Source organism: Molossus molossus, unplaced genomic scaffold (genome assembly GCF_014108415.1).
Source record: "Molossus molossus isolate mMolMol1 unplaced genomic scaffold, mMolMol1.p scaffold_m16_p_10, whole genome shotgun sequence".
Lineage (NCBI taxonomy): Eukaryota > Metazoa > Chordata > Mammalia > Chiroptera > Molossidae > Molossus > Molossus molossus.
In genome coordinates, this window is record NW_023425345.1 from 76,736,751 (window position 1) to 76,754,841 (window position 18,091).

The 18,091-nt window shown below is 40.3% G+C and overlaps 1 protein-coding gene and 1 non-coding gene across 5 annotated transcripts in view; both read left to right on the top strand.

The window, feature by feature from the left end:
- Positions 1 to 18,091, top strand: part of CBX5 (chromobox 5) — a 45,483-nt gene that overhangs the window by 17,372 nt on the left and 10,020 nt on the right. Inside the window, exons 1-5 of one of the 4 annotated variants that reach the window (XR_004958315.1) lie at positions 9,311 to 9,351; positions 12,965 to 13,151; positions 13,273 to 13,318; positions 16,423 to 16,628; positions 17,169 to 17,270. Coding sequence is in view for 2 of the 4 variants with exons in the window: in XM_036251797.1 (XP_036107690.1) it covers positions 7,660 to 7,796; positions 12,965 to 13,151; positions 17,169 to 17,269 (425 nt within the window). In the remaining 2 variants the exon portion in view is untranslated. Of the gene's footprint in view, positions 1 to 3,422; positions 3,444 to 3,486; positions 3,683 to 7,615; positions 7,797 to 9,310; positions 9,352 to 12,964; positions 13,152 to 13,272; positions 13,319 to 16,422; positions 16,629 to 17,168; positions 17,271 to 18,091 lie in introns of those variants that run through there. The other 3 variants (XM_036251798.1, XR_004958314.1, XM_036251797.1) reach the window with 3 other exon arrangements.
- On the top strand, positions 6,399 to 6,536 carry LOC118624895. Its single transcript, XR_004958551.1, has one exon.

The window sequence follows — 18,091 nt, forward strand, 5'->3', positions numbered from 1 at the left end:
AATTCATTTTTTTCCCTGAAAGGATAGTGTTGCTAAAGTAGTAGTGTTTCTCTCATTCTTTCCTCTCCATTATCCCTTCGCAGAATTACTATTAGTCAGTCATCTTTTCATTCTGCCATCTCCTTTGTTTTTCTGAGTTTTAAGGCATAAGAATAAGTATTTTACTCTTAAGAGAGAACTTACCTGCCTATTCTCTGAAGATTGAATTTATTGTTGCCTAATTAACAGAGACACTGTTCCTTTTTTCTTGCTATCTACTAACATGTTGAGCTGCAAGAGTTACTGCATGTGATATGGTTTAATGGTTTAGGAATTTGGAAGGTCATATTTCTTGCTGCTGTTGTATTCGGCCCCGTAATATTTTTACAAAAGCTTCTTTTTAGGGGACTGAACAGCTATTTGATTTCAACATAAACTCACCCTTTTCCCTAGGAGGTAGACAGTGGGGATTTATTTGGCCCATTTTAGTGATTCTGGGGTTAGATCGAAAATTTATTTACTCAAGATCACACATGGCAAGTTAATTACAGAATCAGAACCCTGATCTAATTTCCTTGGCATTGTTTTCATATACCAGTTAAAAAAATTTTAACTTCTATGGCTGATAGTCTTTTTTTTTTTTAATCCTCACCAGAGGACATTTTTCCATTTATCTTGAGAGAGAGAGAGAGAGAGAAACATCGATGTGAGAGAGACATATCCATTAGTCACCTTCCTCACCACCTCTACCAGGGTCAGGAACTGAACCACAAACAAAGCACATGCCCGTGACCAGAATTTAATCCTCGACTCGGTCCTTGGGTGGATGCTCCAACCGCTAAGCCAAACTGGCCAGAGCTCAAAGTCTTTTTTAAAGCCCAGCCATGGCTCAGTGGATTAAACCTTGTCCCATGGACCGAGAGGGCCGTTCAATTCCAGGTCAGGGCACATGCTGGGGTTTGAGGCTTGGTCCCCAGTAAGGGCTGTGCAAGTGGCAGCTGATGGATGTATCTCTCTTCCTCTCTCTCTAACAAAAAACATATTTAAACAAAAATAATAAAAGGGTTTATCAGGCCATTGCTAGCAACAAAAAAAAAAGACCAGACTTGGGGCATGAAGTCTAAATCACCAGCAAGCATGGCTAGGTAGGAAAGACAACATGTCTGTCTTCCCTGAGTTTTGCAAGCATTTTTATACATTAGGTAGGGAGGAGAAAGATGTCATTGTTCTGAAAGGATTTAACATTAGCTAGAGACAAAAGGGTTGGGAGTAGGTGAAACAGGGCTAGTTCTGGGATAGGCATAGTGGAGTCCTTAAGAAAGAAGTATCCACTCCTATGATTAGCAATGGGCAGCAGATTGAAAAATTCTTGTGTAAATAAGATGCATAGGCTCCTGGGATTCTGTGGTACTTGGATAATCTCAGAAAAAGCCACCTGGAAATTAATTCTAAATTCCAACAGATTTATAGGAAATGTGAGCAGTCTTTTGTCACAGCTAGTCCACAGTTAGTAGTAACAGACTAATATTGTGTCTCTTTTTCTCATTCTCTGACTGCTGTAATTTTAATTCAGAATGGTTCAGAATATTTTTCTTGTCACCCCTAAACTCAAATTTTGTATTAGTTAGGGAAAGTTAAAAAAAGGCAAGTTTTACTTAGATTTCATGGTGGGTCCATTCAAATTTGAGGAAATCTGTAGTTGAAAACTGTCTGCTTTGCTCTTATACCCTGTAATTTCTTCTGTTTGATAACCAGAATAATCACTGTTCTTTGTTTTCACCTCAATAGGGTTGCTTTTTTTCCTCCTTATTTTAAAATTATTTTTTAATCCTCACCCAAGGATATTTTTCTATTTATCTTCAGATAGAGTGGGAGGGAGGGAGCGAGAGAAACATCAATGTGAGAGGGACACATGTATTGGTTGCCTCCCGCACAGCCCCAACCAGGGCCGGGGATGAACTGCAACCACATTATGGTGCCCTTGATCAGAATAGAACCCGGAGACTCCTTGGTCCGTGGGCTGATGCTCTAACTGTTAAGCCAAACTGGCCAGGGCTCGCTCGCTTTCTTTCTTTCTTTCTTTCTTTCTTTCTTTCTTTCTTTCTTTCTTTCTTTCTTTCTTATCCTCATCCAAGGACATTTTTTTTTCATTTTTTCTTCAGATAGAGTGCGAAGGAGGGAGGGAGAGAGAGAGACCGAGAGAAACATCTATGTGATAGAGCCACATCGACTGGTTGCCTCCTGCACTACCTGACCAGGGCCGGGGATGAACCAAGGTATGTGCCCTTGACTGGAATCAAACCTGTAACTCATTGGTCTGTAGGCCAATGCTCTAAACTGCTGAGCCAAACCGACCGGGGCAGATTGGGTTGCTTCTGCAGTCAAATGCTCTACTCCTGAGCTATACCCTCACGCCCTGCTTTAGGTTGCTTTTGCTTGTCCCTTTTTATTACTTTTATGGCAGCCACCTATGGCTCTAAAGACAGTTATCTAGAAAGCAGAGCAAGTTTTAGAGCCTTCTAAAATGTTCTTTAGGGCCAGGAGAAATGTAAATTTGTAGAACTGCAGGTCTCTGTATCTTTTCCTTGTCTCATTCCTCGTTTTCTCATGTACTAGGGATGATATACATAATTTTAAATTTTATATTGTTTGGATGGGCAGTAATTATTTTAAAATTTGTTATAGAACAAGTACAACTAAAGACAAGTGGTACACAGTAATGGTTGTAGCTGGACTGCTCTCTCCTCCCCTTTTAAAAACTACTTAATTTAAGGATTAAATAATTTTTCTATCTATAGTTCCAGTTGAAAGATTCTTTGGTAATGATTCTTTGGTAATGTTCTCTGGGTTTGTTTCTTTATCTAGTAATATCCCCAAGAAGGACACTTACATAGTATCCCAAATACTCTCCTTCCACTTTTTGCGTTATCTCCCTCTTCTCTCTCCCTCCCCCCAAGCAATTTTAATTAATTGTTCAGTGACAGATGGCCTGTGTAAAGTGCTTCTGGTGGGCTGGATTAGGGGGTGGGTGGTTTGCAGTGATTTTGTTGGTGGAAAGACATAGCCTTTCCCCTCCCCCTTCCAGTTGAGCTATAATCCGGTTAGATGATCTTAAAATGCTATTGATTAATTCCCAGTGGTTTTAGAGGAATAAGCACAAGTTTTGGATTTAAAACCCCAAAACGAATTCCCTTGAACTCTTGAGGCCAAGGAGGGTACCTTCCAACTTCTTTGCCCAGTCTTCAGTGAAAAGGAAAGTTAAGGCTTTTAACTTTTTAGTTTGTGTCTCCCCCTCTTAGTCTAGTACGGCTGCCAGTTGCCATGGCAACGGACTGGGACAGCTGCGCAGTGGCGCCCAGGCAGCTGGGTGGGGGCGGGGGAGCTGCCAGCCCGCCAAGCCCCAGATCTGGGAGGGGAGGCCCCTCCTGTTAGCCCAGAGGGAAAGAAAGAAGTGGGGCGATCCGGTAGGTAAAGGAGGGAACCCCCATTCATCTTCTCCCTTTGGGGAACCCATTCTGCTTGAAGGTATAAAGGGAGATTTTCCTCTTTTCTCCCTCAAACTGAAGAACACATGTAAATCCTTGTTTTTCCTCGTAAGGCTGGGGAGGCCATAGCCACAATGCTTAACTGCATGCATCTAACCCAGGGCTGGTTTTAACCCCAGCGCTCTGACCTAAACTGCTCAGCTCCCGGAAATTCCAAGGTGAGTGGGGGTGGGGTGGGGTACTCTCCCTGGAATATGACATTTCCTGTCTCTGGTGAGGTCGGAGGCTGTTTTTATTTTAAATAAATCAAATCAGATATTTTTTCTTGAAGCTTAGGACTCTCTTCTAAATTCATGGAAAAATTATTTCGAAATCCTTTACTTACATTCTTTTGCCCACCCCCTCTTCCGAATAAAGCATTTTTAATGAAAACTTAGTTTTATTACAGGGCAGTAATGGTTACGGACAGTTTTTTGAGTAGGCAGACCTATTGCTAGTAAGTTCTGGAGATTCGGTGTCCAACTATATATTCTTGGGATAATTCCTTAAATTTTGCTATTTGAAGTAAATTAAATGCAACTTTTTATGCTACTTGACCTGAACAAAATTCTGAGATTAGTAGTGGCCTTCTCTGGTCAAAATGGAAATATTTTTATAGAGAGTGCTGAAAATTTTTTTAAAGATCACAGCAAAATAAATATGGAGTTCAGCTATGAAAACAATTCCTGCTAATCTATAATCCAGACTGTAGGGACCATTTAACATGGTTAAAGGAGAATTCTTAAAAATGATTACGGTAACAACGTGGGAATTTAAAAAACTAGATTCTCTGTTGAGTACCCTCTGGTTCTGCATATTTCTGAGCTTAACTCAATTTCCATTTGTGTTGCCTTCAGCTTTCCTTGGGCCAATGAATGGTTCCTCTGTGTTTTGAGGCTTCATGTTGATGTGAGTCTAGGGCCAGACTTCTCTTTCCTCCTACTCTTTTTTGGCCCAAAGTCAACTTGAGTTAAAAGGAGAGGTACCTCCTTAACTATTTGTATTAGTTGAGCCTTGAGAATTACTGAGCAAATCCAATGACTAATTTTAATTTTTAGGACTAAAACATTTTTTTCTCCTCTCTGCCTCCCTCCCATCCCCAAATGAAAAAGGAGGCTTAGTGTGTTTGAGATGTCAGTCTTGCTTTTGTGAGCTGATGGATGCTCTGAAGAGACAAGCTCAATTTATATACGGGAAATGTACCGAGTCACTGAAAATGTGGTGAAAGATGCCTGAGCAGGCCTTTTTTTGTGCTAAGAGAACAACCGGTCAAGATGCTCAGAGCAGGCGAAAGTTACATTTTGCTGGCTTTTCTTTTTTCATTTTTATAAAGAACCTTATTTACCTTGGACGGAAAGGCTTTACTTCTATCATGGTTTGCTCTTTCTCTTTTTTAAAAAATTTAATGAAGCATTATATATTTAAATGTTTTTAACCAAAGAACTTATATGCATGTATGCGTAACCAGTGGATATAGACAACAATGCTGGGGTGGGATGGGGAGGAGGGTGTTTGGGGGGTGGAAAAGGAAAAACATCTGTAACAAAAATAAATTAATAAAAGTTGAAAAAATATGTTAATATGTTTTTATTGATTTTATTTTTTAGAGAGAGAGAGAGGAAGGGAAAGATAGAAACATTGATTGGCCGCCTCCTGAACGCCCCCTTCTGGGGATCTAGCCTGCAACCTATGCATATGCCCTGACCAGGAATTGAACCGGGACCTCTCAATCCTGGGACGACACTCAATTACTAAGCCACACTGGTGGGGCTATCATTTTTTTTTTCTTTATTGATTTTTAAAGAGAGAGGAAGGGAGAGGGAGAGAGAGATAGAAGCATCAATGAGAGAGAACCTCGGTTGACCACCTCCTCATGCCCCCCTACTGGGGATCTGGCCCACAACCTGGGCATGTGCCCTGACTGGGAATCGAACTAGCGACCTCTTGGTACATGGTTCGATGTTCATCCACTGAGCCACACTGGCCAGGCTATCATACTTCTTTTAACTACAGATTTTCCATATTTCTATTTGAGTTCCTGACTTGTAAACAGTTACAGAAGTAGCCAGGAGAAACATACCACACTACTTGTCTTTTGGAATCTGAAATTAGAGGAGTTAGACAGTGTGCCATCTAATTTTGGTCTTGTTAGTCGAAGAGAAAGTTGTGGTTGGGAAAGTGGCAGTAGATCTGTTGTTTTTTTAATCCTCACCTGAGGGTATTTTTTCATTGATTTTTAGATAGGGAGAACAAGAAAGAGAGAAACATCGGTGTGACATGGATTGGTTGCCTCCTGAACGACCCTGACCGGAATAGACCCATTTTTTATTAAATTCTTTGGATTCCTATGTAGAATGCTTCAAGGCCTGAGAGAAGAGTACAGAGCAATTGTGTTATGCCCTTTGCATCTCGTCAAGAAGAGACAGAGCCTTGGCCATTGTTGTTCAGTTGGTTGAGTGTCATCCCATGCACCGAAAGGTTATTGGTTTGATTCCTGGTCTATGCACATGCCTGGTTGCATGCTCAGTCCCCATTAGGGAGCATGGAGAAGGCAGAGTATCAATGTTTCTCTATCTCTAAAATCAATAAAAATATATTTTAAAAAAATAAAGAAGAGCCCTGGCTAGTTTGGCTCAGCGGTTAGAGTGTCGGCCTGCGGTCCGGAGAGACCCAGGTTCGGTTCCCGCTAAGGGCACGTACTTCGGTTGCAGTTTGTCCCCGGCCCTGGTTGGTCGTGCGGGTGGCAGCCACTCGATGTGTCCCTTCACGTCGATGTTTCTCTCCCTTCCTCTCTCTCCCTCCCACTCTATCTGTACAAAAATGGAAAAATATCCTCGGGTGAGGATAAAAAAAATAAAAGATAAAAAAAAATAAAGAAGAAGAAGAGACAGAAACTTGTCCTGGCCTGTGGTTTCTCTGTTTCCCTGTGCTCAGTTGTAACGGGGGAGTCTGGCAGGACACACAGCAGTCTTTCTCTCAGTTTAGGAGGGCCGTCCAGAGGATAGGGCTGGCTCTTTTTTTTTTTGGATCCTCACCCAAGGATATTTTTACATTGATCTTCAGATAGAGCTGGAGGGAAAGAAGGAGGGAGAGAGAGAGAGAGAAACATCGATGTGAGAGAAACACATGGATTAGTTACCCCCTGCGCAACCCTAATCGGGGACAGGGATGAACCACAACCCAGGTATGTGCCCTTGGCTGGAATCGAACTTGAGACTCTCTAGTCCGTGGGCAACACTCTTACCACTGAGCCATACTGGCCAGGGCAGGGCTAGCTCTTAAAGACATGAGAAACTTGGTTGGCTCGGTTGGTTGGTGCATCGTCCTATACCAAAAGATTGTGGGTTCTGTCCGGCCAGTGTGGCTCAGTGGTTGAGCATCAACTCATGCACCAAGAGGTTATCGGTTCGATTCCTGGTCAGGACACATGCCCAGGTTGTGGGCCTGATCCCCAGTGGGGGGCATGCAGGAGGTGGCCAGTTGATGTCCTCTCTCATCAATGTTTCTGTCTCTCTCCCTCTCACTTCCTCTCTCTCAAATCAATAAAGGGGAAAAAAAGGAAAAAAAAAGAAAAAAGATTGTGGGTTCTATTCCCATCAGGGCACATACCTAGGTTTCTTTCAGGTTCGATCCCCAGTCAGGGCGTGTATGGGAAACAACCAATTGAGATTTCTTTCTTACATTGATGTTTTTTTCTCTCTCTTTTCCCCCCTTCCTTTCTCTCTAAAATCAATAAACATATCCTTGGGTGAGGATTTAAAAAAAAGAAGAGACAACTAGTTTTTTTTTAAATCCTCACCCGAGGGTATTTTTATATTTATCTTCAGACAGGGAGGGAGGGAGGAGGGAGGGGGAGAGAGAGAGAGAGAGAGACAGACAGACAGACAGACAGACATGGATGTGTCTACACATCAATTGGTTGCCACCTGCATGACCCCAACTGGGGCCCGGGACGAACTGAGATATGTACCCTTGGCCAGAATTAAACCTAGGACTCTCTGGTCTGCAGGCCAACACTCTAACTGCTGAGCCAAACCAGCCAGGGCAAGAGACAACTAGTTTTAACTCCTCACATGGATTCTGACCATTTATTTTGTCCTTCCCATTTGCAGGAACCCAGTGGCCTTAGTACTTCAGGTGGAACCGCGTGTACGACATGGGAAAGAAAACCAAGCGAACAGCTGACAGTTCTTCTTCAGAGGATGAGGAGGAGTACGTCGTGGAGAAGGTGCTAGATAGGCGTGTGGTTAAGGGGCAAGTGGAATATCTACTGAAGTGGAAAGGCTTTTCTGAGTAAGTGCCTTCTCTTAGGCCTTAGGACTCTGAAGAGGTAGACACACTTGGTTTATTTCCTCATGAACCACTGCCATTTTGTCTTTGTCTTTCCCTACCTGTACTCTCCTAAGAGTCAGAAGATACAGCAATAAACTAAACAAAGTTTTTCCCTTTTTGGAGCTGGTGTTCTAATGGTAATGCTTTTGAGAGGCAGTATAATGAATTGATTAGAAACATAGACTTGGGAGCCAGATTGCCTGGGTCCAGATTCTTTCGACACCACTCAAGATAGAAGCTGGGTGCCCTGGCCAGTTTGGCTCAGTGGTTAGAGTGTCAGCCCGTGGACCCAAGAGTTGCGGGTTCGATTCCAGGTCAAGGGCAAAAACCTCAGTGGGCAGGTTCGACCCCCACCCTTGGTTGGGGTCTTGCCAATTGATGTGTTTCTCTCACATCGATGTTTCTCCCTCTCTTCCCCTGCCTCCTACTCTGTCGAATAATCAATGGAAAACTATCCTCAGGTGACGATTTAAAATAATAATAATAATACATTTTTTTAAAAGATATGAGCTGAGTGACCTTGGTTAAGTTCCTTAATCTATTTTCCTCCTCAATAAAATAGAGATAAGAAATAATACTTGTAATACAGATGTTGGGTAGATATACTGAACCGACACATAAGCTCAGTGTAAGTAGAAACTTTATTGTTACTATTCTTTTGAATATAACTGAGCTAAAATATGTACATTGAAGATGGTGATGAAGAAGAAGTAGTTATCGTCATGGATACCGTAGCCCATAGCTTTCCAAAATGATCCCTGGATCCTAGAACTGTCCTAAGATGAAGCACTTACCATTTTTTTTTCCTTTTTATGTTTCTTCCAGTTCTATTGTTACTTAATTTTTAAATTGATTTTAGAGAGAAGGAGAGAGAGAGAAACACTGATTTGTTGTTCCACTTGTTTATGCGTTCATTGGTTGATTCTTATATGTGCCCTGACGGAATCCAACCCGAAACCTTGGCATATCGGGAGCATGCTCTTACTAACTGAGCTACCTGGCCAAGGCTGAAGCACTTATCTTTTTTTCTTTCCCTTTTTTTTAGAGATATTGGAGGGAAGGACTGGAGGGGGAGAGAGAGAAAAACATCTATGTGAGAAAGACACATTGATTGGTTGCCTCCCTCATGCACCCCAACCAGAGCCAGGGATCAAACCTGCAACTCAGGTACATGCCCTTGACTGGGAATCAAACCTGTAACTCGGGTCCACGGGCAGACGCTCTAACCACTGAGCAAGACCAGTCAGGGCTGAAGCACTTAATCTTAATGAGATTTAAATCTGAGGTCACAGTCCTGTATCATTGTACATTGTCAGCAATGTATGTATGTATTTTTGAAATTTTCAAATATATAGCTGAGGCCAAAGAAACTGAGTGAACACTCAGACACATACCACCTAGTTTTGTTACAGATATTTCTCCTTTTTCCCCCCACTAATTCCCCCCTCCTGGTTATTCTTTTTTGTGGAATAAATAGAACTAGACACATTGAAGCATAGAAGAAGTACCTTGAAAGGTAAATATATATGAAGCTGTGTAATCATTAGGCATTTTGCCTCAATTGTTGGTTAATTCTTTTCTCAAGATGCCTGATAACAAAGAATGAATTTCTGAGAACCCCAATGAACTGATAGGAAATGGTTTAGGCTCCTTAGAGTGGTGCTGTCCAGTAGAAATATAATGCAAAGCACACGTGTAACTTAGAATTTTTTTGGTGGCCACATTAAAAAAAATGAAATTAATTTTAATATGTTTTATTTAACATAATATACCAAAGTGCTATTTCAACAATAATTAATTTTAAAATTGTTGAGATATTTTACAGTGGTTTTTCATAGTAAGTCTTCAAAATCTGATGTATATTTTATATTTTATAGCACATCTCAGTTCAGATTAGTCACATTTCAAGGGCTCAGTAGCCACATATAGCTGTTAGCCACCATATTGAACATCATAGCTTTAATATATAGGACTTAAACATATTAAAAGATTCAGTGTTTTGACAGTATCTTTGACAAAGGTATGAATCAGGAGCCTTCGGAACATACTTAAGGTTATTTCATTATATGAATCAAAGATTCTAATCCAGAGCACTGTTTTAGGTGGGACAGTTTGTGCACTACAGGTTACTTAGTATCTCGGGCACACAGAGCACTAAATGTGGGTAACACAACAATCAGAATATGCCCTCCATGTCTCTAAAGAAAGATAAAAGAGGAAAAGACAATGCTTGAGTTAGGCAGACTAAGCATTTATCCTTTGTCAAAAATGCCCAGGATTTTATTAAAGACTGGAACAAATTTTACCCCTTTGGCATTGTCTACAACTAAGTATCTATTGTTTGCTAGGCAGTGGTCAGATTCTACCTTGGTTGATGTAGAAAACAGCAATATCAATATGGCAGGAAAAGGATAATCCAATTAAAGGACTTGCTTTTCATGCTGTGAACAGACTTTCTCCTACCCCTACATCTAGTGTTGGCATGCCTCATGATTTTGGTACTTTAAATTTCTTCTGCAAATTAACCATATGGCCTGTGGATTTGGGGAAAAGTTACTATATGAGGATTTTTGGGGGTGGGGTGGGGCGGGAAAAGGGTTATGAGTGAAAAGCTTTTCTAGTTCTAGCTCAAATGATTGTTAAACATAAATTTTGTCTCATTCTTAAGCTCCTTTTGCAGAAAGTTGTTTACGTCTAAATATCTCAAAATTTTTCATCATTCTGCTTCTTATTTGAGTCAAGTATGTCATTTGTTAACATCATTCCTAAAGATAGCTGTTTTATTTATTTAGTTAGTTTTATCCTCACTCAAGGACATTTTTGCATTTATCTTCAGACAGAGAGGGAGGGAGTGAGAGAGAGAAACATCAGTGTGAGAGAGACACTTCCACTGGTTGCCACCCACACAACCCCAACCGGGGCCAGGGACAAACTTCAACTGAGGTACGTGCCCTTAGTAGGGATCGAACCCGGGACTCTCTGGTCCACGGACCGATGGCTCTAACCGCTGAGCAAAACTGGCCAGGACTAAAGATACCTGTTTTAAAAACAAAAACAATAAAACATCTAAAATAGATAGTACATAAAATAAAAATGTTCTCAAGTCAATGAAAGTACTGTAGAAACTGCTTTGATATATTTACAGATGTATCTTAATATAAACTAGTCCTCACTATGTAACCAGAAGAACCTCTGCCACTGGCTAGGAGTAAAGAGGATGTCTGGTGTAGTTTTTCCCATGTAGGTACTTTTCTTGCTTTGATTTCATAAGCTTATGATGGAGTTGGGGGTTTGGTTTTGTAAAACCCATGCTAGGAATACAGAACAACTGTGAATACCAATTATTTGTTTTTCTCATAATAGGAGTCCCTTGATCCAAGTTTAATTAGACCCAATTTAGTTTAGTTTTGTTTTTTTCTTTTTTATCCTCAACCGGGGACATTTTTGCATTTATCTTCAGATAGAGGTAGAGAGGAAGGAAGAGAGAGAGAGAGAGAGAAACATCAACGTGAGAGAGACACATTGACTGGTTGCCACCCACACAACCCCAACCAGGGCCGGAGACAAAACCGCAACCGATGTGCACGCCCTTAGTGGGAACTGAACCCGGGTCTCTCTGGTCCACAGGCGGACGCTCTAACCATTGAGCCAAACTGGCCAGGGCTAGTTTTTTTAAAAATTGCATTTATTAATAGGACTTATTTTTGACTACTTAGTAACAATAGACTTGAATCCAGACCATTGAATTAATGCACTCAAATTCCTACTTCTGAGTCTTCTTATGGTTCATCTATATTCTAATGATTTAAGCACTTACTGCCTTTTTTATAAATAACGGTTTCCAATCCTCCAATAATTGGTTGACATTTTTTCAAAATATAAGTAACATATTTAACTGGGGGTAGATGATCTGTTAGATTGTCCTCTCATAATTTGCATAAATGATTATATGTATGAAACCACATTATTTTGCCACTTATAAAGTAGAATTCATATTTGAGTTATAAACACTTCTATTGAGGGTATAATTTATAACCCATAAAAATCATTCATTGAAAGTGTATGATTCGTGATATTTTTTTATCCTCACCCAAGGACATTTTTTGTTCAGATGGAGTGGGAGGGAGAGAGAGAGAGAGAAACATCGATGTGAAAGGCACACATCAAGTGGCTGCCACCCGCACGACCCAACCAGGGCCGGGGACAAACTGCAACCAAGGTACATGCCCTTAGCAGGAACCGAACCCGGGTCTCTCCAGACCGCAGGCTGATGCTCTAACCGCTGAACCAAACCAGCCAGGGCTGATTTGTGATTTTTTTAAAAGTAAATTAATTAATTTATTTAATGTTTTTATTGAATTTTTTACAGATACGAAGGGGGAGAGAGAGAGAGAGAAAATAGAAACATTGATGTGAAAGAGAATCATCAACTGGCTGCCTCCTGCACGCCCCCCTACTGGGGATCGAGCTGGCAATCCAGGCATGTGCTCATACCAGGAATGGAACCAGGACTTCGCAGTCCATGGGACCATGCTCAATCCACTGAGCCACACCAGCTGGGCTAAGTAAATTTATAGAGTTGTGCAACCATCCTCACACTCCAGAATCTCCCCATGTTTTCTTGAGCTTATATCTAGTTAATCTCAAGACCCAGATCCAGCTTCAGGGAAACCACCAATCTGCTTTCTGTTTCTAAATGGTTTTTCCTAGACATTTCATATAAATAGAATCAGATAATATAGTCTTTTGCATCTGGTTTCTTTCACCTAGCATGTTTTTTAGGTTCTTCCATGTTGTAGCATGTATTAATTAGTATTGTGCTCCTTTTTGCTGTTGAGTATAGTCCATTGTATAGATATAGCAGATATTGTTTATCCATTCACCAGTTCATGGACATTTGAATTGTTTTGGCTATTAAAATGCTGCTATAAATAATTGTGTGCAAGTTTTTTTTGTAGTTATATTTTTAAATTTTTTCTTGGATAAATTCCTAGGATTAAATATGTTTATCTCCTGTAAGTATAGGGTTTCTTTCCCTTTTGCCTACTTGTCTTTTTTAAACTAAGGCATTGGATTCTCCCCACCCCTATTCACTGTAATTCTTTTCCTTTTTTCTCTGTTCTTTCCAGGGAGCACAATACTTGGGAACCTGAGAAAAATTTGGATTGCCCTGAGCTAATTTCTGAGTTTATGAAAAAGTATAAGAAGATGAAGGAGGGTGAAAATAACAAACCCAGGGAGAAGTCAGAAAGTACCAAGAGGAAATCCAGTTTCTCAAACACTGCTGATGATATCAAATCTAAAAAAAAGAGAGAGGTAAGCTTTCTTTCCTCTTTTTCCCCACAAACTACTCTTTTGCCACCCCTGTATCCTCCCTTCCCCTCCCCACCTCCCCGTTCTCCAAAAAGAGCCTTATTTTGTTTATTTCTGTTCTAAGGATGGCCTGCAAGGTAAAATTGTTGAACAAAAGAGCTTCCAGGGAGGTATGTTGATTAACTACAGCGCCCCCTCCTGGCTGAATGAGAAATGTAATATATGTACACTGAATTGTATTAAGGTGGCAAAATTAAATCCCTGTAAAACATTCAGCCACTCTCTGTTTTCTCCAAAGAAGAAGGCTAAGGCTCAGCTATCTTTTTTTTTTTTTTTTTTTTCCCGACGTGCCCCTAGCGGGAACTGAACCTGAGACTCTCTGGTCTGCAGGCTGACACTCCAACCGCTGAGCTAAACCGGCCAGGGTGGGCTAAGCTATCTTAGAGGGGAAGGGTTTTGGTGAATTTTTTAAGGATAGAAAAGGGCTTTAAAATGTTTACCACTTCACTTCGTTTTTCTTTTGTTCTAAAGATAGCCCTTACTTTCAAGCCTTTATATTCTCTCTCTCTTTTTTTTTCATTGAGATGAAATTCACATATATACAATTGACCATTTTATTTATTTATTTTTATTTTATTTTTTTTGTTAATCCTCACCTAAGGATATTTTTTCCATTGATTTGGGGGCGGGGGGGCCAGACTTCACTGAGAGAGACACATTGATTAGTTGCCTCCTGCACTTGCCCTGAGCCCCTGCTGGGGCTGGGGATTGAACCTGCAACCCAGGTCTATGCTCTTGACTGGGAATGGAACCTTTCAGTGTGCAGGCTGATGCTCTGACCACTGAGCAACACCAGCCAGGGCTATAATTAACCATTTTAAAGTGTATAGTTCGGTGACATGTATATTCTCTTTCGATCTTATTTTTATGTACTTAACATAAGAAATTAATTTTATTTTCTTTATAAACTCCACCTGAGGATATGTTCATTGATTTTTTATTTTTTTTTTAAAGAAGGGAAGAGGTGGAGAGAGAGAGAGGTGAGAGAGAAACATAGAGTGGCTGCTCTCCTGCATGAGCCCCAACTGGAGCCAGGGATCAAACATGAAACCTAGGTATGTGCCCCAACCCGGAACTGAGCCTGAGACCTTTCAGTGCACGGAACAGTGCTCCACCAACTGAGCCACACCAGCCAGGGCTTCATCTTTTGTTTGAATCTTTATTGTTCAGTTTGGAAAGTCTGATGATGAAATTTTGGTTTGATTCAGTTGCTTTAGTCTTTTTGATCTTTAGGTCTCAAGTAACTAGTATAAGCAGTGTTATTGCCTCCTTTTTCATCTTTGCACACATATACGTACATATACCGCCCTCCCCCCACCCCAGCTTCCACTCCTTTCATTTATTTCAAGGTTGTGAAGTATTTTGTGAAGGATGTATATCATACCCTTAAAGTTTAATAAAATAAAAGCATAAGCCTGCTTCTGAATCTTCTAGCATCACTGTCATAAGCATGCCTATTTATCTTCATTCTACTTGGATACCTGTCTTTCTAGAGCATTAGTTCTCAGCTCTGGCTGTACATTAGAACCACAGGGCTGGGTGGGGGTGCTTTTAGAAACCTCCAGAGTACAACATGCCCCAGACCAGTTAAATTCAAATTTCTGTGAGTTGGATATAGGCATCAGTGTTTTATAGACTTATACAAGTGATTCCTGGTCTCCATAGGAGAGAAAATGGGAGACCAGCTTTCCTAAAAGGATTGATATAAGAGGGAAAGATTGCAGGCTGCAAGTGAAAAAGGGCTCTGGGTTTGTGTCTGTTTCCTTATTTGTTTCCCTCATTAATTTTATTTTTTATCTGATTTTTAAAACTGCCCTATTCTGGTGAGGTGTGTATATCATTATGATAAACTATATCATTATAATAAACTGCTGGTAAAGAATTTGAGAATGCCTTTCCTTCTCTAAGGAGCTAAGATTTGGTTCATTCTTTCTTTTTCTTTTTCAAATGTATTGAGGTAGCCCAGCAGGCATGCCTCAGTGGATTGAGCATCATCCTATGGACTGAGAAGTCCCAGTTCAATTCCTGGTCAGGGCACATGACTGGGTTGCCATCTCAATCCTCAGTACATTATATACATTTCAGGTGTACACTTTTATAATAATTTTTTTTTAAAGTAGTCCTTTGTAGTCTGGCTTTTGTCATTTGATTAATTCTGCAATTAAGTAAAGAGACCAAAAAACAACACAGTGTAGGACTTCTAACTAGCCATTTGTGACATAGAGTGTGTATTTCCTCAACTAAGGTTTCTGTCTTTTTAAAAAGGAACAATCTGGCTTCGAGCCACTGGCCATTGCAGAGTTTGTTCCTGAGCTAGATTCTGATGCTGCTGACCTTGAAAACAACCCCCACTCGTCCCTTACATTGTAATGTTTATCTGGGGTCCCTGACAGCATTCTCAACAGTACTGGTGGCTGTCAGCTAGGCAGCTAGGAAGATAGGTGATTGTATGTTTTAAAGGTACAGGAGGGGATTGCATTTCTTTCTTTAGACCACTGCAGAAGAAATTTGTTAGTCGGCATTATGCCTGATTTAAGATTACTGCCTGTGTGATGATTTTTGCATTTTCCTCGCCTCGTCTCCTATTCAGCAGCTTGAACATTTTTCTTCTCTTTCCTTCCTATGTGGCAAACTGTTTTCAGCCGCCGGCAATGATTTATGACTCAGTTCATGTGCCAGCATTCCAGCTGTGAGCAGCTGTGTGCACATCTGGGAACCTCCTCCCCTTAAGAGCCCCCAAAAGAGACTTAGTTTTTGAGTCAGTATCTCCCCTGATCCATGCATGGAATTTCCTTCCCAGTGTGAGTTCTTGTATCTTTGGGGACCACCTGAACCATGAATGTTTGTATGTCTCAGAAGAGAGCAAGGAGGGTGAATGTCAGATCAAAGAGATTTTACTATGAAAGTTAGATATCAGATACTAGATCATTTGCACAGTCTTTCTCTTTCATAATAAGGTTTTTTAAATTACCTGCTTTGTGTCCTGGCCGGCGTGGCTCGGTTGGAGCATCGACCCTGTATATCAAAAGGTATCAGGTTTGATTCCCAAGGGCACATACCCAGGTTGTGGGTTTGATCCCCGGTTGGTGTGTGTGTGGGAGGTAACTGATCGATATTTCTCTCTCTCTCTCTCCTTCCCCTTTCTCTGAAGTCAATAAAAAAAATTTTTTAATTACTTGCTTTGTATAAAATTTTGCTATTTTGTTTTCACCAGTGCCATCACACCTGAATCAGACCCTGTGCTCCTTATCTAGACTGCATGATTGCATTCTGACCAAATGTGAATACTCCCCTAGAGAGTAATCAGTTTGTTTGTTTTAAATCACTGTCCGGTTCTGTTCTCTAATGCTAATGACTCATCCACGTCAGGAGCGGATAGGCACAGACCAGGGCCTCTTCTCCAAATGCATGGGAAATACAGTATGTGAGCTCTGAAAGAAATTTGTTGTTTTATGGTACCTCTGTTCTTTCATAAATATAGATGACTATGTGGAAAGTATTAAAAATATTGGTCAGTGTTAAGGTAAACTGAAAGTCTGAAAAAGTAAAGATTAAGAGGTGTGGTATATTTGAAGTTTATAATATGAAAAAGGGTTTAGTTTGGGTAAAATAGACTTGTTTATCATCTCAGAAGCAATTTAGGGGTAATTTATATCATTAGAAGATTGAATTAGAGGAATTTCTAAATGATGACTCCAGGATACTTTAAGGGATATTAAAGAGTTTTAGGAGGCACTCCTAATCTTGAAGGAATACTGGAGAGACAACTGCATCTTCTTGCAAAAATATCTTTCGGCATCACTGTCACTGGGTGGCTCAGTATTGTATTTCTTAAATTTTAAGAATTTTATTACAAAAATGGTAACAGATAATGTTAGGTTGTGCTTTTGTTAAGCTGAGAGATAGGGAGGTTTTAACTCTTTCTCCTAGCCATAACTTTTCTTCATTTTCTGTTTATAGCAAAGCAATGATATTGCTCGGGGCTTTGAAAGAGGACTGGAACCAGAAAAGATCATTGGGGCGACAGATTCCTGTGGCGATTTAATGTTCCTAATGAAATGGTGAGAGCGATTGTGTCTTGCTCTACAACTCTGGGTTATTTTGCCAGTGACTTGAATTTGTGTGGAAGGTAGGGAGGGAAGATTGAGTATTTTCCAACCAAGAATTTTGATTGTCAAGGTTCTTTAATTGACGTCAACTGTCAATATTAAATGGGAATTATGGTTTGGAATGAATTCAAGAATTCAAGACATTTTCAAGCTTTGTTATTAAGCCAAATTATATAATATTAGCCCACATATCAGAAAAGGGTAGATTTGAGGTAGGAAACATAAACATACCTAACCATTTTTTTTACACAGTTCTGAATCATTTACCAAGACACCATGGCCATGGCATAGGAGTTGAGTGGGCTTTTGCCATCACTGAGGACCAACACCACAATAATGTCTAAAAGAGAAAAATAATCTGAACAAAAAACATTAAGAATAATACTGGCCTAAGTACAAGTTATTTCATCCGGTGGAGGAAATGGCTCTTAGAGGAAAGTGTAGCTACTTCCCTTCAATTTGGTTTCTAAAAGACAGGGTGATTTATGGTCTGGCCCCCAGTGCCTCCTCTATCCCAGTGTTCTGAGCTTATGGTTTAGGTTTGGAGTTCATGCTCTTGTGCACTTAAGAAGCTAATTACCTTAAATGTATAATCAAAAGGTTTAACATTTTATTTGATCAAAATTTACTGGTAAATTACCCAAAAACCTATTTTTGAAGACTCACTCTAGTCTTTTCAGAAGTAAGGAGCTGTATTGACTGTTTTCCCACTCAGTCATATGTGTTACTTATGATTTATAATCACATATTAACTAGCTCTTTGCACCACAGTCC